Source organism: Apium graveolens, chromosome 9 (genome assembly GCF_009905375.1).
Source record: "Apium graveolens cultivar Ventura chromosome 9, ASM990537v1, whole genome shotgun sequence".
Classification (NCBI taxonomy): Eukaryota; Viridiplantae; Streptophyta; class Magnoliopsida; order Apiales; family Apiaceae; genus Apium; species Apium graveolens.
Genome location: NC_133655.1, coordinates 155,321,890 through 155,346,452, shown reverse-complemented (window position 1 = coordinate 155,346,452; position 24,563 = coordinate 155,321,890). Strand labels below are relative to the sequence as shown.

Here is a 24,563-nt window from a genome sequence, read left to right as displayed (position 1 = left end):
GTCAAGATTCCTTTTCTGGATAAAGATAATTACCATCATTGGAAGGTAAAGATGCATCTTCATTTGCTTTCTCAAGATGAGGCCTACGTGGACTGCATAGAAAGAGGCCCTTATGTTCCAATGAGAGCTGCAACTGGAAATGAGCCATCTGTCCCCAAGCCAAGGCATGAATTGTCTGATCCTGAAATTGAACAAGTCAGGAAGGATAAAAAGGCCATGAATATCTTGTTTAATGGAGTTGATGGTGATATGTTTGACAACATTATCAACTGCAAAACTGCCAAGGATGTTTGGGATATAATACAGATCATCTGTGATGGCACTGAGCAAGTTAGAGAAAACAAGATGCAGCCACTGATTCAGCAATATGAGCATTTTCATAATGAAGAAAGTGAGTCACTCACTGACATTTTAAGTAGGTTTCAAAAACTGCTAAATGCTTTAAAGTTGCATGGAAGGGTCTATCAGACTAAAGACTCCAATCTGAAATTCCTTAGATCTCTTCCAAAGGAATGGAAACCAATGATAGTCTCATTGAGAAACTCAAAAGATTACAAGGAGTTTACTTTGGAGAGACTGTATGGCATCCTGAAAACTTATGAGCTTGAAATAGAGCAAGATGAGAGGATGGAGAGAGGAAAGAAGAAAGGAGGGTCCATTGCACTAGTTGACGAGTTAGAGAAAGAGAAGGAGATGAAGATGGAAGCTGTTGAGTCAACTTCAAGGGTCTGTGAAAGCAAGGACAAGGGGCTTGCAGTAGAAAGTGAAGATTCTTTGAGCCAAGATGACATGGAAGACATTGATGAACATTTAGCATTTCTTTCCAGAAGATTTGCCAAGCTCAAGTTCAAAAAGAACTTTGGAGCAGCCAAGCCAAATAGAAACATGGTGGATAAATCAAAATTCAAATGTTTCAAATGTGGCTTGGCAGGGCACTTTGCCAGTGAGTGTAGATAGTTAGATTCCAGTAAGAAAAAGTTTGAGTCTGTGGATTATAAGCAAAAATACTTTGAGCTACTCAAACAAAAGGAAAGGGCTTTTATTACACAAGAAAATGACTGGGCAGCAGATGGTCTGGATGAAGATGAAGATGTCAGCTATGTCAATCTAGCCCTAATGGCCAAGTCTGATGAAACATAAACAAGTTTTTCAAGTAATCATGTAATTACTACAAACCTTGCACATTTATCTAAAGCTGAGTGTAATGATGCTATAAATGACATGTCTATAGAGTTATATCATTTGCGTGTTACACTTAAGTCTCTTACTAAAGAAAATGCTAAAATCAAAGAAAACAATTTGTTTTTGAGTGAGAGAAATAATGTGCTAGAATCTCAGTTCATTGATTTTGAAAAATTAAGAATTGAATGTAAGATTTCCAAGGAGGAATTAACTGAGTCCTTGAAGAAAGAAGAAATTTTGAAGAAGCAGCTCGAGTGTGAACATGAGGTTATTAAGGCATGGAAAACATCTAGAGATGTCCATGCTCAAATCACCAAAGTTTAAGGAATCGAGTCCTTCTGTGGTGCAGCCTGAAACAAGAACAAGGAGAAACTAGAACCAAATTTGGTGGATGGAGTGCTAACAGATGTAGACTCAACGGATGATGATCATCCGTCGGATAACAAAAAGGGTTATCCGTCGACTGATGAAAATCCTCATCCGTCGGCTGTAAGCAAGCCTATCAGTAAAGCCAAACTTGTTAAGTTAAATGAAAAGTATGGATCTGTTTCCAAGAACTTTGTTTCAGGAGAATCGAGTCAAGTTAAGAAAGGGAAAAAGGCTAATGTTGGTCACATGACTGTCAAACAGTTAAGTGACAGACTTGAAAAGATTGAGGTGAAAACAGAGGCTAAAAAGAAAAATAATAGAAATGGTAAAGTAGGGATTAACAAACACAATAACTACACACCTGATAAATATGCTCCTAGAAAAATCTGTGTCAAGTGTGGTAGTGTAAATCATTTGTCTGTTAATTGCAAATCTGCCATGCCTACTTCCATGTATGTGCCACCTTACTTTCCTAACATGAATGCCATGCCTCCCATGCCTATGAATGCTATGTCTACACAAAAAATGAATGCACAATTTGCTAATATGCCATTTGCACCTAATCCTTATTATGCTGCATTTAGTATGCCACAAATGCCATTTAGCATTCCTTACTGGAATAACATTTTCACTAATAGCATGTCATTCCCTGTTGATTATAATATGCATGATAATTCTGTTGCAATGAATGGTTTCAAAGGCCCAACTCAAATGACTAAGGATGAATCTGATATCCCCAAGTCAAATGAGGTAAAGCCCAAGAAACAGAAAAAGAAAGCTAACAAGGTAAGACCCAAGGAAACTTGGGTACCAAAATCAACTTGATTTGATTTTGATGTGTGTAGGGAAACAGAAAGAATCTTTGGTACTTGGATAATGGTTGTTCAAAATGCATGACTGGTGATTCTACCCTGCTCACAGAGTTCAAGGAGAGAGATGACCCAAGTATTACTTTTGGAGATGACAACAAGGGTTCTACTGTGGGATATGGCTTGATTTCAAAGGACAATGTCATCATTGAGGAATTTGCCTTAGTGGATGGTCTCAAACACAACTTGTTGAGTATCAACCAGCTTTTTGATAATGGCAACTCAATAACCTTCAACTCAGAAGCCTATGTTGTGATTAACAAAAGAAGCAACAAAGTGGTTCTCACTGGTGTGAGAAAAGGAGATGTGTACCTAGCTGATTTCAACTAATCTAATGGAGAATCTGTTACTTGTCTTCTCAGTAAAGCAAGTCAGGATGAAAGTTGGCTATGGCACAAGAAGCTATCCCATTTAAACTTCAAGACCATGAATGAGCTAGTAAAGAAAGAATTGGTTAGAGGCATTCCTCTAGTGGAGTTTTCTAAGGATGGATTGTGTGATGCCTGCCAAAAAGGGAAGCAGATTAAAGCATCATTCAGGATGAAACTTGATTCAACAATTGAAGAACCTTTGCAACTGCTACACACGGATTTGTTTGGACCAGTCAATGTGTTGTCCATCTCAAGGAAAAGATTTTTCCTAGTAATTGTAGATGATTTCTCAAAGTTCTCTTGGACATTTTTCCTAAAGTCTAAAGATGAGGCTAGTGAAATCATCATCAATCACATAAGGCAAGTCAATAATCATCTTGATTTCAAGGTTAGAAGAATTAGGAGTGACAATGGAACTGAGTTCAAGAATTCTGTCATGAGAGCATTTTGTGAGGAAAATGGGATTCTGCATGAGTTTTCAGCAGCAAGAACTCCATAACAGAATGGAGTAGTGGAAAGGAAGAACAGATCACTTATTGAAGCTTCCATGACAATGCTTGAAGAATCTAAACTGCCAACATATTTTTGGGCTGAAGCTGTAAATACTGCATGCTACACTCAGAATATTTCCCTGGTTAATCAAGCAAGATGTATGACTCCCTATCAATTGTTCAAGAACAAGAAGCCAACTCTAAATTTTCTTCATGTCTTTGGCTGCAAATTCTATATTCTGAGAAATCAAACTGATCAAAATGGGAAGTTTGATGCTAAAGCAGATGAAGGAATTTTTATTGGATATGCTGTTGGTAAAGCATATAGAGTCTACAATCTAAGAACCAACATTGTTGTGGAATCAATACATGTGTTTGATGATAAAAAGATTGAAGGACTTCAAGATGGAGATTACCATGAGAACCTCAAATCCGACAATGTGGAGATGGTTAGTGATGACAGTGATGATGAAAGTGATCAAGAAATAGTATCAAAGGATAATGCAGAAAAATCTACTACAAATGAAGCACAAAATTCAACATCTGTCAAATTGCAAAATGCTTCATCCGTCGGGAGACAATCTGCCTTATCCGTCGGGAGGCAACCCGCTTCATCCGTCGGTACTCAAAATTCACCATATGTCGGGTTATCAAGAGGAGCAGGAAGCCAAGATAGATCACCTATAGAAATTTTCCCTTTCTCAAATCAAAGATCCACAAACTCAGGGGGAGTTTCTAACAATCAAAACTCAATCACACATCAAGACAACAATGAGGCCTCTTCATCTAGAGCTAATCTTCCTCAACAAAGAAAATGGACAAAAGATCACCCCTTTGAGCTAATAATTGGTGATGTTTCTTCTAGAGTTCAAACCAGGAGAGCAACTCAAGAAGAATGTCAATACAGCAGCTTTCTTTCCAAGGAAGAACCAAAGAAGGTAGAAGAAGCTTTGTTGGATCCTGATTGGATTTTAGCTATGCAGGAGGAGCTAAACCAATTTGAAAGGAATAATGTATGGAAGCTGGTGCCCAAGCCTAAAGGAAAGAATCCAATAGACACCAAATGGGTATTCAGAAACAAGATGGATGAAAATGGCATAGTAGTCAGGAACAAAGCTAGATTGGTTGCTAAGGGCTATTGTCAACAAGAAGGAATAGATTTTGATGAAACATTTGCTCCTGTTACAAGACTTGAAGCCATCAGAATCTTCTTAGCCTATGCAGCCCATGCCAATTTCAAGGTCTATCAAATGGATGTCAAAAGTGCCTTTCTGAATGGAGATTTGGAGGAAGAAATCTATGTCAATCAACCTCCTGGTTTTGAAGATCCAAATTTTCCAGGACATGTCTATTATCTTTTGAAAGCACTCTATGGATTGAAGCAAGCACCTAGAGCCTGGTATGACACTTTATCAAAGTTTCTTTTGGAAAATCATTTCACAAAAGGTACTGTAGATAAAACTTTATTCTTTAGAAATGTTAATGGCTCTAGTATACTTGTTCAAATTTATGTAGATGACATTATTTTTGGCTCTACAGATGAGAAACTTTGCAAAAAGTTTTCCAAATTGATGCAAAGTAAGTATGAAATGAGTATGATAGGAGAACTAACTTACTTTCTTGGTTTGCAAGTTAAGCAAGTTAGTGATGGAATATTCATTAGTCAAACTAAATACATTTTTGATCTTTTAAAGAAGTTTGATCTAATGGATTGCACATCTGCAAAAACTCCCATGGCTACTGCAATTAAGCTTGAATTAAACAAAACTGAAAAGTCTATGGATATTTCAAGTTATAGGGGCATGGTTGGCTCACTTCTGTACTTAACAGCTAGTAGGCCAGATATAATGTTTGCTACATGTTTATGAGAATTTTCAGATATCTTAAGGGAACACCAATACTTGGCATTTGGTATCCTAGAGATTCTGGTTTTGATCTAACTGGTTATTAAGATGCAGATTATGCAGGTTGTAGAATTGATAGAAAAAGTACAACAGGAACCTGTCAATTTCTAGGAAACAAGCTTGTGTCCTGGTTCAGTAAAAAGCAAAATCCAGTTTCCACTTCTACAGCTGAAGGTGAATATATTGCTACTGGCAGTTGCTGTGCACAAATTTTATGGATGAAAAATCAATTGCCAGACTATGGTTTGCAAGTGGAGAGGATTCCTATTTTTCGTGATAACACAAGTGCAATTACCATCACTGAAAATCCATTACAACATTCAAGGACAAAGCACATAGATATCAAGTACCACTTTATAAGGGAACATGTAATGAATGGTACTGTGGAACTACATTTTGTTCCAAGTGAGAAGCAGCTTGCAGATATCTTTACCAAGCCACTGGATGAATCCACCTTTTCAAGGTTGGTAAGTGAGTTAGTTATGCTTAATTATTCTTAAATCTATATGAGATAATTTGCAAGTTGAAATGCAGCCAGATATTTGATTGACTTTTTAGTCTTGGATGAAATTTTGGCTAAGTCAAAATTTGCATCTCGACAGATGATCCTTATCCATCAAGTTTGATCATCCATCGGTATACTATTTTATAATAAAAATCAATTATTTTTCTGGAATATTTTATGACTCGACGGATAAGAGTTTATCCTCATCCGTCGAATTGTCTTAATCTCAGCCGTTAATTCCCTGAACATTATCCATCGAGTATACTTACAGTTTGTAAGCATAACACGGCGGATAATGGGTGGAATTTTTACATTTTCTTTTTAAACGGCTATTTTAGGCAATTTTAATTGGTTACTTGATTTTACTTTATTATTTTTAGCAGTTATTTTTGAGATAGTATAAAAGCTTATTTCATTTCAATTGCTTTTCTTTTATCATTCTCAAATCAACTACTCCAATTTCTTTCTCTTTCAAAGCACTTACTCTTTCTCTTCAAGCTCTCATTCTCTAACAATGGCGCCCGTTGTCAAGATTATGTCTCAAACTGGGTTTATTTATGAGAAAAACAATTTCACTGCATTAGTAAACAAGAGTATTCAATAATCTGGTGACTATCACAAGATGATGGACTTTGTGAAGAATTGCAAGCTTAGCTATGCCATGCTGGAATCTCCCACAATCTTTTATGAAGTTGTTGAAGAGATATGGATCACTGCTACATACAACTCAACAGATAAGACCATCACTCTAACCATTAAAGTTACAGAATTCTGTATTAATAGTGATGTTATAAAAGCATGTTTCAATATTCCTGATAACACTGTGACCTCACCACATACTGGCACTGATATAATCGATATGCTTAATTCCATGAACTATGCTCTTTCTACTTCTAATTTAAGTGACATTAGGAGATTGGGTCTTAGGAAGGAATTGAGTTTTAAGTGTGATGTAGTGACTAAGGCATTTTCAGGTAAAGTCAGTAATTTTGATTCAGTCAATATCTTCATGCTTAACATGCTCTACATGCTAGTTACAGATAAGTTCTATAATTTCAGTGACCTTGTTTTGTTTGAGTTAGGTTTTAAACTAGGAGAGTTAAATAAGAGAGGTAAGAATGTGTATTATGCTAGCTTCTTTATTATGTTAGCTAACCATCTCTCTGAGGGTATTGTGCTTGAGAACCCTAACAACAAATTAGATTGTTGGGTTCAAGAGAGAAGGCTCATTGCAGATTTGAACCGAGCCAATCATCACAAGGAGGTACCACTGTTTTATTTCCCTGTAATGGAAGCACCTCAGGTAAGTGAGGTAAGTTCATCTATCCCTACTACTACTCCAACCTCACTAATTTCTTTGAGTTCCAGTGTAGCTATGGCAACCGTGTCAATGACCAAACAGTTGCCTACCCAAGCTACCAAACTTGCAAAAATTTTAAAACCCAAATCAAAGAAAGCCCCCTCTGGTATCTCTCGAAAGATGCCAGTTGCAAAATCCACCAAAACCAAAGAGGGGAGTGTGCAGGTGGGTAAGACAGGTGAGGGAAGGGGTGAACATAAAAGAAACCCTAAGGATAAGGATAGAGAGTTGAGTGGTTCCCAGCCTAGCCACACTGCAGTTTCCTAACAAACTGCATTGCTTAAAAAGGATAAAAGCTCATTTCTAGCTGCATCCTCCCAAAAGGATGTAGCTATTGAACAAAGCTCTCAACCAAGAGCACAGGCCAAGAGGGTTAGGGACACAAGATCACCCCAAACTTATGCCAGAAAGAAGAAATCTAAAACCCTTGGGATGCACAGGGTACACACACTGTACAAACTGGTGCTAAAGACACAGTCACTGCACCTTCACAAATTCAGTTTGATGTGACTCCAATAAATGTGGAGTCACAGCCAAAATCTCTAGTAATAGAAGCACCTCAAACACCAAATTCACCCACAAACTCACTGGATGTGGATATGATAAACACATCAATTCCTGATTCCCCTTCTTTAACTTTGTTGGGGAAGCCAAAATCTAGTGCAAGTGAGCATCATCTTTTAGATGATTTGTTGGCTCACTTGCCCATTCTTTCAGGAACTGTTGAATCATCCGTGCCTAAAATATCTTCAATCAGCACAAAGTCCACAATAGTTTCCATTCCTATTTCATTCATTTCTACTCTCTCGATGGATATTGCTCATCCGTCGAGTAGTGATTGTATCCCAACGGATAAGCTTAACAACAGTTTTCCGTCAGATAGCAAAACCATTCACCCGATGGATATCACTCATTCGTCGAGTATCTCTGCACAGCTTCCAACTTCATTTATTTCAAGTGAAGAAGAATTAATTGTTGTACAGTCACTATTAGGATTGAGAGAGAAGAGTGTTTTGAGTGAGAGTCTGGGTTACTCCCAGGAAAAAAGAGAGGAAATGAGTGAAATTATGCAATCCATTTCTTCAGGATTGGCAATAGAAAGTGAGAGGAGTCCTACCTTAGAAGGTGAAGGTGAGGGTGTGAGGGTGGGGAGCCAGGGTGAGACTTTGATGCAACAAAAGAGAGAAAACGAGAGAAATGCAGGTACTGGAGCTATAAGGATGGATGTCATTGCTAGTGAGTTAATGAATGTCCAGGATGCAGACAGGGAGGGACTATCTCAACAACCTAAAGCTGTTATAGATTCCACCTCCCTTGATGCTGAGGCATTTACTCACCCTGTTCCAGCTTATCAACTTCTAGCTGAACAGGGCAATGACAATGCAGAAAGGATGCTCAATCTGGTGCATACCACACAGTCTATGATAAGAGCTAAGGATGCCATCATAGCTTTTCCTTCTACAGCTGGTGATGTGGATTATGAGACTGGTGGCTCAGCTGATTTCTTTGGTGATGAAAGTGCGGATAGTGAAGATGAAGCAATGGACATAGGGGGAGAAGTAGGTTCCAGTTCAAGTTCAGGTATGCCATCATGAGCATTTTTAAAGCACTGTGATGAATACTACTTTAAGACAACCCTGATCCAACTAATCAATCAGACTAATACTGCTCTTCAAACCACTTCAAATGCCAACACCAAGAAGCTCCTTCAGGCACATCTAGCCTCTCTGCAACTTCAACAAATTCAAGGTTTCCAACATGCTAGGAATGTAAACACCATCAAGGGTTATATTGAGGAGATGAAGAAGGCCATTTCAGACAAGATGTATTCTAAACTTCCAGAAGCTACAATGCTTGACATCAAGAGGCAATTATGGAAAAATTCTGATCTTGCAACCAAGATAGATGCCTTGGATACAAGAATGTCAGCCATGGAAGCATCTTTAATAGCCATTCATCTTCATCAAGCCCAACAGACAGATTTACTTCAAAATTTGGTGGCTGCTCAAACCCCCTTCTCTAATCAACTTGATGATAACAAAAAGGGGGAGAAAGAAGAGAAGCTTCAAATTCAAATCAGTAAAGTAATTGTGCCTTCAATTACTATCTCAAAGCCACTAGTTATAGACAGTATAGATCTGATAAATACAGCAGCAGCCAACTTTAGAGCAGCTGAAAAGAAGAAGTTGAGTGCACTCAACTAGGAGAAGATTGATAAGGATATACAAAAGAAGTTTGAACTAGTCAAGGAGCCAGTAAAGTCATCCATCCATCACTCTCAAGTCAAGCAAATTTCTGTGAATGAGATGAGCATGAACTATCTGGAAAGGGGATAGTCATCCTGCATCAAATCTCCAAAGGCTGAAATAATTCTGAAACCAAGGGTAAATTATCCAAAATTATCATTGAAGATCCCTTTGGATACTGTGTATGAGACACCTAAGCCTGATGAAAAGAAGCTTCTGTCAAGGTCAATTGCTTTCTATAAAGATCCAGCTGATTCAGCTTTAAAAAAGAGAATTGCTAAAGTTTTCAGGAATGGGAAAGAAATTTGTGTGGTGGTTGGACACCCTCAATTTGCTCAAGCAAAGAGAGAAGAAAAGGCTAGATTGAAGCAGGAAATGAAGCAAGCTGCTCTAGATGCTAAAAAGGCTAAACAAAAGAAAGAGCAAATTGTTATCTTGGCCAAGCTACATGCTGTAAATTCATCACAACAAATTCCTGCTCAGCCATCTGAAATCATTAAATCTCAAGATCCAAAGAAGCAAGTTGAACAACAGAAGAAAGCTCCAAGAATCAATGAGTTGGCTAAAAGAACCATAAGGAAACTGGACATTGTTGATAAGGAATTGGAGAATCAATTTCCTAAGGAATTCACTCCAACTACAACTCAAGCATTAAAGCCCTCTGTGGTATTTGAAGATATCAAGGTGGTGGATCCCTACAGAAACATTCATGGTGAACCTATTGTGCCTAAGGATGAGCCAATAGAATGGGAGAACATACCAATTCCTTACTTCAATTTGCCAATCATTAGCAAGCCAAAGAGAACAAAGTCAAGAGTAGTCAAGAAAGTGAAGTTGTCACCTCTCAAATCCAAATCTCTAGTCAAAGCTCAATCTAAAGTCAACAAGGGAGATTACATGTACTTGTGTGACATCAAGGAGTTTTCTGATCTAAATCTCTATCTAGATGAACTAGATGAAGTGAGAGGAATTGATGCATACAGAAAACTACCTGAAAGATTAGTGTTCAAGTACAAGGGAGGAAAGGAGATTCAGTGGCCACTTTACAGGATCCTTCAAGAAAGCCAAGCTATACTGATTAAGGTTTATTCATCTTTCAAGAAGAACTTTGGGTTCAATATTACTGCAAGAAAATTGGTATTGAAGAAGATTGAAGAACTAAGGAATGTTAGAGCTATAGATGCACTCCCAAAGACTCTAATCATCCCATACACAGGGAGAAGAGTGCATCTAAGGCCCTACTGGATGATGGAGTTCATGGATGACAAAGGAGTGAGAAGATTTTTCAGATTAGAAGACCAATTGAGCATCTCTAGCAATGAGACTCTCTTGGAAATGCAAGAAAAACTAAATCTCTCAGAATCTGATGAACTGGAATTCCACATGCAGCTCCAAAATCAGATTGAAGAAAACAACAGAAAGCTTGGAAAGAGATCCAGACCTTCAAGGAACTAGATAAATCTGCTCAGGCTAGAGGAGCATCTTGAAAATGACTGTGAGCAAAACTTTGTACATTTTGTTAATTGAAGCACTTTTCATTATTATCTACTTTCTTTTAAAGTTGTATTTTTAGGGTGTTTTGTTATCATCAAGTATCTCTTAATTTATGGCTACAATTCCAGTAGACATAAATTAGGGGAGATTATTGTGTATATATTGTGTATATATTATGTACTTGATGATTTCATGAACAAAACACCTTCGTAGATTTTACTTAGTGAAAATGTAGCACTCGACGAATAAGGATTATAGTCCCGACGGATAACTCACTTTAGTCCCGACGGATGATGACTTATTATCCATCGAGTGAGTAGCTTATGTAACAATAAGTCTGTAGCACATTTCTGCATACACATTGTTTAGAATCTATAGTAGTACTTAAGTCATGTTGACTTTAACTAGATATGCAGAATAGGTAGATTAATTGTACATAGATGATGTCTTGTAATTCTGCATAAATGAAATGAAATCAAGTGCCTGATTTCCACCCGACGGATGAACAACAATGGATTCGACGGATGAACAACAATGGATTCGACGAATGATCATTAACTCGATGGATGATCATAAACCCAACAGATAAAGAATTCAAATATCTGTTGACAGTGACAAGACAGTCACATAAGTCGAGTGTATGCAAATGGAATGTGGTAGCCTATTCAACTGAAATCAAGTGCCTGATTTCCACCCGACGGATGAACAACAATGGATTCGACGGATGAACAACAATGGATTCGATGAATGATCATTAACTTGATGGATGATCATAAACCCAACAGATAAAGAATTCAAATATCTGTTGACAGTGACAAGACAGTCACATAAGTCGAGTGTATGCAAATGGAATGGGGTAGCCTATTCAACTGGGTTTTTGAGAACAAAGAAGCATTGCCATTTCCATGCTATTATGAAGATATTCAAAGATGCTGGAATAGAGTAATGAAGTAGCATTGTATTAGACTTGATAGTTTTTGTTTTATTATCCTGTCCTATTACTTTGTAATCTTGGTGATATATAAACCAAGAAGCAACAATAGAATAATAACTAAGAAACAAAGCAACCAAGAGAGAAACATTTGTAAGCTATATTCTTAGCATTTCTCTCATTCTTAGTTGCTATCATTTTGTAAGCAGCTGTGAGCTTTTTGCACACAGAGTTCTCTCGATATATATTATATATCTCTGGTGGAATCATTCAAATCCACCAGAAAGTTTGTAAAGACTCTTGTTTTTAATTACTTGTATTTTGATTCATTTCAAGTAACTATTCCGCATTCTGCTAATCAATTCACACTTATATATATATATATTTGAGTTAGAACATTTTTATTCAAGAAAAAGTTTCAAGAATCCCATTCAACCTCCCTTATGTAATTCTTGTTATATTGTTAAGGGACTAACACGAACCCAACTCCATTTTACTGTTGTGTTGTGAAAGGATTGTTTTACTATCATTGCATAAATACCATGATTGCCATGATATGTAGTTGTTGAATTTTCGCATAATGTAGCGATGTTGTATGATAAGTATATATCGTGAAATGTTTATTTCGCTTTAAGCGTGACATATTATATGAGACCGAGAGTCGGTCGGGATTTAAGATAAAATCCGGGAATCATTCCGGTGATATTATAGGACGATTATAAGTCCATAATAGTACGATTTAAAGGGACTCAACGTCCACTTACGAAACATTAAAATACCTTAAACTTTTATTAAAACGATTTCCCAACGATCATATTCCCTCAACTATATTTTATTGTTCGAATAATAAATATTAAGTACTTATTCTTTTATCATGGGAGTAGTATACCCCAACAATTATTTATTTCAAACATGATTAATTAATAAAGATTAATAATTACGTAGACACAAACTAGTTGAGGAATATTATTTTAAATATTCTTTTAAAGAGTAAACTCATTCGAGGTTTAATTATTTATCGATTATCATTTAATTAAGTATTATTAAAGGGTTTATTTTGATTTAAAATCATAGATCCTGATTTAAAACATACTTTCTGATTTCGGAAAATCATTCGAGTAATTTCAGATCATCAAAGAATATTACTCCGACTTATTTAATATTTTTTAATACAGTTTCAAGGAGAAACTTTTCCCCCCTTATTAATTATCAGTTGACAACGGTCAACTCACATCCTTAGTACTTCCTCCGAAACTTTCAGAAGTACATTTATATATATATAAAGTAAAGCTATGCCTATCAACAAGCAAAACGCTTGGAGGAACTTCGATGTGGTTCGAGTTCTCGAGATATGATAGGATTTCCTAAAGGACAAGGGAGGGGTAGGATCCAAGTACTTCATGTATTGGATAGAGTACTGGTACCGTAGGAGACGGTACAATATGTACCTATGGACCTGCGAAGTGTGTGTATACCCGAAATGAGGACACATAGCCCGTATGCGGAAAGGGTGATAACCGAGACGTGAAGGTATCGTCCTTCTACTAGTAGAAAAGGTTACTTTTATTGCAGTACGACTGATCATCTTATGTGGTGGCTCCAACGAATGTCCTAATTCTTCCAATTGGAATTGTGATGCAATACCGTAACCCAAGCCTAGATGCTGGGATTACTATTAAGGTATTCGCAGGATAATAAAATCCCTTAAAGAATTGTTTTCATAAGAAGGTGTGTATCACCAAGGAAAATAATTTTTGAATAAAATATAATTATCATATATGATGTTATCATACAGTCATTTTCATACTGTACATTATTATGCTGAGCATTATAGCTCACACTTGTTTTCTTAAATTGACACAACACAACAGAGAATTAAGATGCCTGCCATGAGAACCACAGTCAGGAAACGGGTAGGAAATGGCTAGCTGTTCCGTAGATTGTTTGGTGCTGTACCACAGGTAGTCAGAATAAGATGGATTAATTTTCAGTTTTTTTTAGTTCGGCTTATTTATAAGTATGACTTATGTAAGGTAAGAAACAAGAAACGTATATTTGGCCGGCGGACTAGCCTTACCTAAAGGTCACTCCCCGGTAAGACTAATTACTTTTGGGTTGTAATAAATATCACTTGATGGTTGAAAATTACTCTAGTTATGAATGGTTCATTTCCAAGACAATAACCTGTAAGTGTGTGTATGTTATAAGTGCGGGGTCGTGAAGCGTGAGTATTTATATATTGTAGTGTGAGTTGTGTGGTTGTAAGAGTTTAGATGGCGTGGCCTCCGAGACTCCTGACCCTGGGTTTTGGGGCGCCACATTATTGTTAAAAATGTTCTTCTCCATTACAGATGTCAGTTTTTATATCAAAAGACCATAAATATGTTATACTGAATTTGCTAAGCATTTCTTTCGCTCATACTTACCTTTTTTAAATTTTACCTTCCAGTGAGAAGTAGATTTGCGCTGTTTAGCCGCTTAATTCGAGAAAAGTAAAGGAATAATTTGTTGGAAGATGATTGGTCCAGGTGATATGGATAGAAAATACATCCTAAAGATACATTAAATATCCCATTAATTACACTTGGGCTTCTTGTCTAAAGTCCGACACAGACCTGTCTGGTACGAGTTCGTAGCAGACTTAGGACAACCCATGTGGACAAGGCCCACCAGCAGAGGTCGTCAAGGTCCATGAACGCAAGCTGTTCACGGGTTAGGCCCAATATGGCTGGAAGAGTAAATACATGTATCCTAAATGGACTGAAAGTCCTACACAGAAGGTTCTGGAGTTCCTTCCCTTATAGGACTCCTAATTACCATTTAAGTTGGAGACTTTTCCACCAAGTCTCCCAACACAAGTCTAACCCTTGACTCATTTTTATATAAAGGGCTCTACCCCTCAACCTAGAACTATATTTTGGCTTGATTCTCTACTACACAGAGATACGTAAGCATCTTGCAAGGACCGATAGTCCCGAACGCAAGAGCAGCCATTAAAGATTAAAGCTCATAAACACTAGCATTAATTACTAACGCACTCTAGTTTTTATTCCACAACATTTAGCGCCGTCTGTGGGAAAACTATAACAACCATGGTGAATAGACAGAGCATAAATAATAGTGGAACAGACACTCATGTCCCATCATAAACAATCGCATCTGTGGTGGAAGTACCACCGCACTCAACCTATGCCTCCACTCAAAGAGGAACCCTGGTAGGGGAAACTGAGGCTCAGCCACAAGGGACGAATCCCCCGGCTCCTCAAGGAACGAATCCCCAATTTCAGCAGCTACATGCACCTGTGAACCCTCAACCCGTTGGGTATGAGTACTGGACGATCGTGACCACTAACCTCTATTATGGGATGCCTCTATACCCTAAGGTTGGAGGAAGTGGACACTCTATTCAAAACGAGGCACAAGGGCGGACTCCCCAATACATATGTGGCTTAGCTCCCATCCTAGAGGACCGAGAGTTCTCCGGACCCTATTCTGATAACTCCGAATCATTGGACGTTGAGGTTTCTCCAAGGAGGAGGCATGCTGGTAAAGAGCCGATGCCTAATACTAACCGGCGGCCCAGGAGCACCCAATGGACGATTCCCAAGATGTCCAAGAGAGGATCAGGGCTCACGAAGCTGAGATCCAAAGGCTGAAGTATGACCTGGAGGCGTACCTGCCCCCAAGACCTCCACCTACTGTAAGGCAAATAGATCTATTCCCAATCATAGACCTGAATGGTCCCATACCAAGAAGGGTTGTTGCCCTAAGGGTCGATCCAAGTGATCTTATGCCCCTAGGAGATCCTGATGATCCAAACCCACCATTCAATGATGAGATAATGAACGTCCGCATCTCAAGAAAGTTCAATATGCCAACCATCAAAGCATACGATGGTATTGGCGACCCCGCTAATCATGTCAGGATGTTCTCTAATGCCTTGTTGCTACAGACCGTGAACGACGCTATTAAGTGTCAGGCTTTTCCTCAGACCCTATCGGGTATGGCTCAAAGGTGGTGTATCCGCCTACCCCCAAACTCTATTGGATCCGTTAAGGACTTGAGCCAAGCTTTTATCAAGTACTTTATTAGTGGCAGAGTACACGAGAAGAGTTCGGATTCCCTCATGGGTATAGTCCAAGGAGCAAAGAAGTCCCTGAGAGAATATCTGAATCGATTTACGAAGGAGGATTTGAAGGTCCCTGATCTTGACGATAAGGTAGCTATGATATCCCTACAGCAAGGAACTAGAAACGAGTTCTTTAAGAATAGGGCTGGAAAGTATATCAAGGTGGAGGAAAGTATGAAGAAGATAGCTGTGAGTAATGAACCCGCTGGAAATAAGAAGTGGAAGACGGATCAGGAGTACGATGCCAAGGACAAGTATCCTCAAATTAGCAAAAGCTCCGACTCCTCCTCTTCTAAGAAGAATCAGTAACTTAGGTTCAGTGGATATGCGAGGTTGAATGCTCCAAGGAGCCAAATCCTTATGAAAATTGAAAAGGACAAAGAATTCAAATGGCCGAAGCCACTAAGGGGGACCCCGATAAAAGAGACAAGAATCGATACTGCAAGTTCCAGAAAGATGTTAGTCATGATACTGACAATTGTAGGAAACTTAAGGATGAGATTGAGTATTTGATTTGGAGGGGAAAATTCGGACTTTTCATCAAGGGTGAAGAGGCTGGACGCCAAAAAAGAGACAATGACCGAAGAGATGATGATCGAAGGGGTAATGACAGAGATCGTAACCCACAGCCCCGAGGGCCAGTAATCAATATGATCTCAAGAGGTCCTACAACAACGAGTACTACTAGGAACTCTCGAAAAGCTTATGAGAGAGAGGTGATGAGCATAGTTGGAGAACCATCTAAGTGTTCTAATTCAGAGATGATGCATAAATTTGGTGATCCAGACCTTGAAGGTTTGAACTTTCCTCAGGATGATCCTCTGGTTATCACTCCGGTAATTGGAAATTCTCCTATTATGAGGGTCCTAGTGGACAATGGAGCTTTCATGGATATTCTTTTTCATGACACATTCATAAGGATGGGCTACAATCATTCTCAACTAACTCCATCTGACGCACCTATCTACGAGTTTAACCATGTGGAATGCAAGGTCGAAGGAGCAATACAACTTCTTGTAACTATCGGGAAAGATCCCAGGGAGGCCACACAGATGCTGAACTTTCAGGTTATTAAGGTAGCCTCTACTTATAACGCCATCATGGGTAGAACATGGATCCATGTGTTTAAGGATGTCCCTTCAACAAACCACATGGTACTGAAGTTCCCAACTAAGAACAGTTTTGGAGAGGCGAAAGGAGATCAGAAAATGGCCCGCAGTTGCTATATTGCAACACTTAGGCCCGATGGAATCGGGGGAAAGTCCTCCCCATAGAAGACATGGATGTCCGTGAGAATGACAAACTTTGAGGGAAGCCAGCAGATGACTTGGTCCCAATTCCCTTAGACCCCTTAGACCCGAAGAAGGTCACGTATATTGAGGCATCTCCGGACAAGCCCTTGAAGGGCCAGTTAACAACTTTACTACAAGAGAACAGTGATTTATTTTCTTGGACATCAACTGATATGCCTGAAATTGAACCGAACCTTATAACTAATAGGCTGAATATTGACCCAACTCGAAAGGTTGTGAAGTAGAAGAAGAGAACTTATGCCCCAGATAGGCTGGAAGCCATTAATCAAGATGTTAAGAAGCTCCTAGAAGCTGGATTCATTGAGGAAGTACAATTCCCTAAGTGGTTGGCCAACCCCGTAATGGTCAAGAAGGCCAATGGGAAGTGGAGGATGTGAATTGACTTCACTAACTTAAACGATGCTTGTCCTAAGCACTGCTACCCCCTACCAAGGATTGATACCCTGATTGATGGCACTGCTGGACACGAGATGCTAAGTTTTATGGATGGCTTTAGCGATTAAAATCAGATTAAAATGCATAAGGATGACACCCTCAAGGTATCTTTCATAACTGCCTTTGGTGTCTTTTGTTATCTTGTTATGGCTTTTGGACTTAAGAATGCAGGAGCTACTTACCAAAGGTTAGTAATTAAGATATTTTCCCATCTAATTGGGAAGACCATGAAGGTCTATGTTGATGATATTTAGTCAAAAGCCTAAGCAAGGCCGATCATATTAGTCACCTCGGTGAAGCATTTGATGTGCTGAGGCACCACAAAATGATATTAAACCCCACCAAGTGTATTTTGGGTGTTGGGTCTAGAAATTTTTTAGCTCACATGGTCTGAAAGAGGGGAATAGAGGCCAAACCCGATAAGATCAAAGACATCCTATACATGGGGCCACCACGCTCCATTAAGGATGTTGAGAAACTGTCAGGAAGAGTCGCAGCTCAAGAGAGGTTCATCCTCAAGTCTGGAGACAAATGTCTGCCCTTTTTCAAAACTGTTAAGAAGGTGAAAAATTTTGAATGGACAACTGAGAGCCAAGAGGCCTTTGACCATCCAAAGAAGTACATGAATGAAGCCCCATTGCTGTCCAAACCAAGTCCGGAGGACACCCTTTATCTATACCTAGCGGTATCTGAACAAGCCGTAAGTGTAGTCCTCATAAGGAAAGAACGGAAACTCCAAAAACCTGTATACTATATAACCAAGGTGCTCCATGGAGCAGAATTGAACTACTTCACCACAGAAAAGTTCGCACTCGCCCTCATCATAGCCTCGAGGAAGTTGAGACCATACTTTCAGGCTCACAAGATCGAAGTTGTGACGCCCCCAAACCCGGGTCAGAAGTTTGGGGTTCATAACACACACAAAATATATAAACCTGCATATAAAATATTATATGTACTTACCTTTCTTTACACAAACACGGATCGCAACAGGTTAAAATATGAAAACAAGCCACAACCTTAACTTTTATTACATTGTACCAAATCCCAACCAGTTTAACTTACATTTGATAATGAAATTATTCTTACAAAATTGCATAACTCAAAACTATAACATAAAGCTCCTGCTAGCTCAATTCAACTTAACCTGGAATCCTAGCTCGCACACTGGACTGGGAATCCTTTCTACCAATAATTTCTTTTTTAACTGTAGAATAACATAAACAGATTTGCAAGAGTGAGCTAATTAGCTCAGCAAGTCATAATAACAATAACTAAGGTTAAACAATGATTAGTTAGAATGATTCAGAAGAATCAAGGTTCTTGTGAAACAATCATTAGAATTGGATAATCATTTTAAATTTTAAAACCAAGGTTAGGCTGCTGATCAGTCACGCACTAACACCAAGCAAGGCATACAGCTTTGCTCTATAAACTAGATCCAAGGCATGCATTGGCCTAATATGACCATGAATCTGATCCACATAAAGAAAACTATCTGATTCTAAAATAATTCAATATGATAAACATTGTAATTTAATAAAGTAAAATTATAATTAACATTGATAAGACATTAATTTCATAGCATAATGCAATTTATGAGTATCACTAGGGTATATCAAGGTATATATGAAGAATGACTTCAAGCCTGTAGAAGAATCAGGTATTAGATGAATAATGTTTCAATGGTTACACAAGGTGTAGATGTTATAAGGTATTATAGGGTATATAAGTTTCCGTATGTTCGAGTAATTCTGTTCCAGTGTTTGGTATATGGTGTATATATATTTGTGGGGTAGTATCATATTTTTGCTGTTTAGTATCTGGGTAATTGACAATTAATGGTTCACAATGAATAAGGCTTACAGCTCAAATATCAAATGATATGATCAGGGTTTATGGTTAAACAACTCAACTATCACATGCTAATATTGGGTATAACTCAGGTATATTTAAAGCATTTGCAATATAAAACATGAAAATTATGGTATACTTACAATATATCTCAAGAAGGTTTAAGAATGCTTGCCTTATCACCAATGATTTCCAACTTCACTTGCACTCATCTAACGGTTCTACTCAACAACCACTTGTCTTCTTTTTCTATGCCTCGCTTCTACTCACTGGTCATTTTCTTTCTTTTTCTACGCCTTGGTTCTATTTACTGATCATTTGCTTTCTTTTTCTATACCTCGTTTCCTCTGCTAGGCATCACAAATATATATCAATAATCAATCTCATATTATTCTAATCATCACATAGACGTTACCAGCTTCTATCTACCCTTCGTTTCACCCAAATCTGTTTTACGGATTAAAAGATATGAATAAAATAGTCAAACAATGAACACATAGACATATCCCACATATAATCACATTATGCATATCCACTGACATGTACTTATATTTTCATTTCAATCATTTTATTATAAAATATTATAATAGACAATATAAGCTTATAATCTCTTCTCGTTTCGTCTGAATCCGAACTACGGATCAGAAGATATGATTAACCTAATTTTATGACTCTTTTATCAGCACATAATTCATATAACATGTAAACAGTTATTCCACGTATCACATAATTTATGTAACATATGACTCGGTTTATCACAACATTCGACTCGGTATGTTTAAAACTGAAATCAAGTTGAAATACAACTCTTTGATAGTTACGCAACTTAGAAATGTTTATAAAATCAAGTGACCTTTCGAAACGAAAGGTTTTATGTCTCGAAAGTATTTTTAATAAAAGCATAATATTTTTCTTAGTCTAGACGCGTTCGGTATTAAACTAACGAACGGTCTCTTTGTTACGAATAAAATAAGAATAATTCAATTAATAATAATATTAATTGAATTTCAAATATATTTATATAAATTTTTAAAAGCTTAAAATGATTTTTTTATCATTATTTGGCTTAATTATAAATAATTATATTTTATTTAACCATTTACAGATAAAATTAATTGATTAAATGAATTAATCAATTAATTAAATCAATAACTAATTAACTAAAATAAATTATAAATAATTAAATCAAATTTTGAATTTTTGGAAATAATAAAGAAAATAATTTTCTGGAATTAAAATAATTTAGTTAATTATTAAAATAATTAACCAAATTAATTTATAAATTCAAAATAATTTTTAGAAATTCAAAATAGAATTTTGATTTATTTTTAAAAGAAAATCTGTAAAAACATATTTCTAAAATGGGTTTAAAATTTTGGAGGATCAAGCCCGAGTTTCAAATCGGGTCAGAAAATGATCCAAGAAGAACTTGAATTGGTTTGAAGGTCCGACGAAATCGTCCCTTGAATCCGGCGAAACAGCCGTTTTCCAGCGGGGCTCCGTCCGTGACCCAAACCGCTCATTTTGGCTTACAAATCATTCATGTATAGTCGGGTTTCAATCCTAACCATAAAGCAACAATCCGCAAACATGTTGGTGTTAATAACCACCACAACCGACGATCCCGTCGTCTTTTTCGACGAGAACGACCGGAAAAAATGGCAGAACCCGGAAAATACGAATCGGTTCCGACAACAAACATGAATACCAACAATTCTCAACCAAACACAGTAGTCTTGCTGTCAAAATAAAGCTGGGAATGATTATAATCTAACCCAAGTAACATTAACAATAAAAAACCATAAACTAGAACAAGAATTCGAATTAAAATTTTAATAAAAAACCAAAACTCGAAGTTCATCAAATCTTAATTAAAATCAACAAACTTATATGCCAAATCAATCCTCATGATCTCAAGAATGATAATCAATCAACAAAATCATCAAACCAATCCTCTAAATCAAAAACAGAATTTAAATTTAAATAAAAAAATGAAAATACAAAATTGATAAATATACGACCTTATACGATGATTTTGATATGGACACGATCGTCTCGTCGAGGGCTTCGAATTGGCTATTCATACGCCTCCATCGGATTCCAATAACGTCTTCAAATCCTCGTTTGATTGCGAAGAACATGAAGAACACAATTCATTTCTCTGGATAATTATAAGATTTTACTATTTGTTTATATTTATCTGTATAAAATAAGATACTGTATTGGCTTTTTATATAGAATACTTAATCGCTAAGTATTAATTAAACTGATCCAATTCGGTACCGGTTTTAAGATAATTATCAAAACCGAGCTTTTTGTAAATACAGTATTGGTCTCAGCGCTTTGGTTACATGAATTACGAGAAGATAATATAATAGTTTAATCAAAATATCCCGTTTCTTGAAAATACGGGTTTTATCGATTTACCGAAACAAAAATTGTATCGTAAAATTTGCACCGGGAACCGCACAGGTAAAACCGTACTCCGGATTGAAAAAGTCAAAATACGGAAGATGCTCGGAATAATCAAATTAGGTTAGAAATGATGTTATTCCCAAAAAATCTAAACAAGAATTACAGAAGGGGGGTTAAATGTAATTCTGGCTTCTTTTCAATTTTAAGAACAGTTCTTCTAAAAATATATATAGCTGTGTTTGATTTAGCAATGGTGCGGAATGAAAGTAGTATAGAAATCAAAACACAAAGTATTTAAATACAAGTACTAAAAATTTCTGGTGGATTGAACTTTTCTACCAGAGATATATATTAATATGAGGACTCTGTGATGCAAATGTTTGCACACAGCTGCTTACAAGTTGAACTTACAAAGATCAGAGAAATTCTTTATAGATGTAGCCTTTTTTATTTCTCTAGTAATTGCTTACTAACTTGGATACAATTCAACTTGCTACACTTGGTTTATATATAACCAAGTTACATGATAAAAGGACAAGTAAATAAAACAAAACATTTCTTAGCCTAATATCACGCTGGTTCACTTCTCTTTCCAGCATCTTTGAATATCTTCAGCTTAGCAACGAAATGGAAATGCTTCTTTGTTCTCTAAACCCTGCAAATAGGTCGCTACATTCCATTTGCATACAATCAACGCATGTGACTGTCAAGTCACTATCAACTGCTCTTTTGAATTTGAACATTCGTTGAAGCTTCATTGAATTATCCGTTAAAACTATGGTTGATCATCCGTTGAAACTTTCGCTGAGCATCCGTTGAAGCTTTGTGAATCATCCGTTGAGACTGTTTTCTTAGCAGTTAACTCCATTTCATTTATACAAGATTACTAGGCATCTGATATTTACAATTAACCAACCTATCTTGCATATCAATCTAGTTGTCAACATGACTTAAAACATTTTACAACATCTAGTTCACTAAGATGTTTAAGTATGCAGAAATGTGCTACTGATCTTATTATTACATAAGCTACTTTTTCAACGGATGTTGAAATGATCATCCGTTGAAAGCTACAAATTCACTTTAATCAAATCTACTTAGTGTTTTGTTCAAGTTATCATCAAGTACACAACATATTCCTAACAATCTCCCCCAATTTATGTCTACTGGAATTGTAGCCATAATTAAGAGAAACTTGATGATAAGAAAACACTCTATGAATACAGAATGAAATAAAGTAGATAAAATTTACAAGTGTTGCAGTTTATTGAAAAGTCTCACAAAGAAAGATTTATAGAGTATCTTACAGATTATTTTCAAGGTGCTCCTCTAGACTGAGCAAATTTAGATCATTTCCTTGATTGTCTTGACTTCTTTCCCAGCTTCACATTATTCTCTTCAATCTGATTTTGGAGTTGCATGTAAAATTCTGATTCATCCTCATTTGTCTGATCTAGCTTTTCTTGTATCTCTTTGAGAGTTTTATTGCTTGTAATCTTTAGTTGATCTTCCAATCTGAAGAATCTTCTAATGTATTTTTCATCCTTAAACTCCATAATCCAGTATGGCCTCAAATGCACCCTATCTCCAGTAAAAGGGATTATCAATACTCTTGGGTGTGCATTTGGTCCTCTCCAGCTATTTCTTATCTCCTCAATCTTGTTTAGTACCATTTTCTTGGCAACTATGTTGAATCCAAAGTTTTTCTTGATTGATGAGAAGACAGTAACCAAAGTTGAATAGCCTTCATTGAAAATCCTGTGAATAGGCCAAGTTAGCTCTTTTCCACCCTTATACCTGAAGACTAATCTCTCTGGAAGGTGCTTGTAGGAATCAATGGCTCTAACTTCTTCTAGCTCATCCAGATAGAGATATATGTCTGAAAATTCTTTGATGTCATAAATGTAGAGTTGATCTCCCTTGTTGACAGTAGGTTTGGGTTTGGCCAAAGACTTGGATTGATGTTTGACAGGCTTGACTATTTTGACTGCTATTTTCTTTGTCTTTCTTGGTTTGGCAAAGATTGGAATGTTTAGATCAAGAAGAGGCAAGCTATCCCAATCTATAGGTTCATCCTTATAAATAACAGGTTCACCATGAAAGGTGATGTTGGGATCAACCTTGAATTCAGTCTCCTTCAATGTAGGTATGGCTGGTTGACTTGAAGTTGTAGATTGGGTTGGCAAGTAGTCTTTCTTATCTTTATTGAAATCAAGCTTCCTCTTTGCTGGGAGTTTATACCTTATCTTCTTTGACTGCTTTGGTTTTTCTTGCTCTCTTTCAATTAGATTCTCAGTTGTCACAGCAAGCAATGTAACTTATGTGGTTGCAGGCTTCTTGGCTAGGTTCTTGGCTTCTAAAGCAACTTACTTTTTTTTTTGTTTGAGCCTAACCTTTTCTTCTTTCTTAGCCTCTGCAAATTGTGGATGTTCAGCCACCACACAGATTAGTTTACCATTCCTGTAGATCTTAGAAATTCTGTTCTTTGACACCGTGTCTCTGGGATCTTTGGATAAGGCAATAGACCTTGCAAGCAACTTCTTTTCATCTGGCCTAGGGGTTTCATAGGATAGGTCCACTGGATTTTTGTCTAAATTCTTTGGATAATTCCTTTTTGGCTGAAAAATCACACTGGCCTTTGGAGACTTGACTGATGAGGGTTTACCCCTTTCCATGTTCCCTAGGCCCATCTTCT

At 37.1% G+C, this 24,563-nt stretch overlaps 2 protein-coding genes across 2 annotated transcripts; both read left to right on the top strand.

Moving 5' to 3' along the window:
• The first annotated feature begins 15,563 nt into the window (after positions 1-15,563).
• Positions 15,564-16,160, top strand: LOC141685672 (uncharacterized). The gene has a single exon (XM_074490764.1). It carries the CDS (start codon positions 15,564-15,566, stop codon positions 16,158-16,160), a length of 597 nt encoding a protein of 198 aa, XP_074346865.1.
• Positions 16,161-16,240: 80 nt separating this feature from the next.
• Positions 16,241-17,125, top strand: LOC141685671 (uncharacterized). Its single transcript, XM_074490763.1, has one exon. The coding sequence runs from the start codon at positions 16,241-16,243 to the stop codon at positions 17,123-17,125; it is 885 nt and encodes a 294-aa protein (XP_074346864.1).
• Positions 17,126-24,563: the final 7,438 nt, after the last annotated feature.

Bases quoted from the DNA above. Each gene is read 5' to 3' on its own strand.
- LOC141685672 (XM_074490764.1), top strand. From the start codon at position 15,564: ATGAACGTCCGCATCTCAAGAAAGTTCAATATGCCAACCATCAAAGCA.
- LOC141685671 (XM_074490763.1), top strand. From the start codon at position 16,241: ATGGCCGAAGCCACTAAGGGGGACCCCGATAAAAGAGACAAGAATCGA.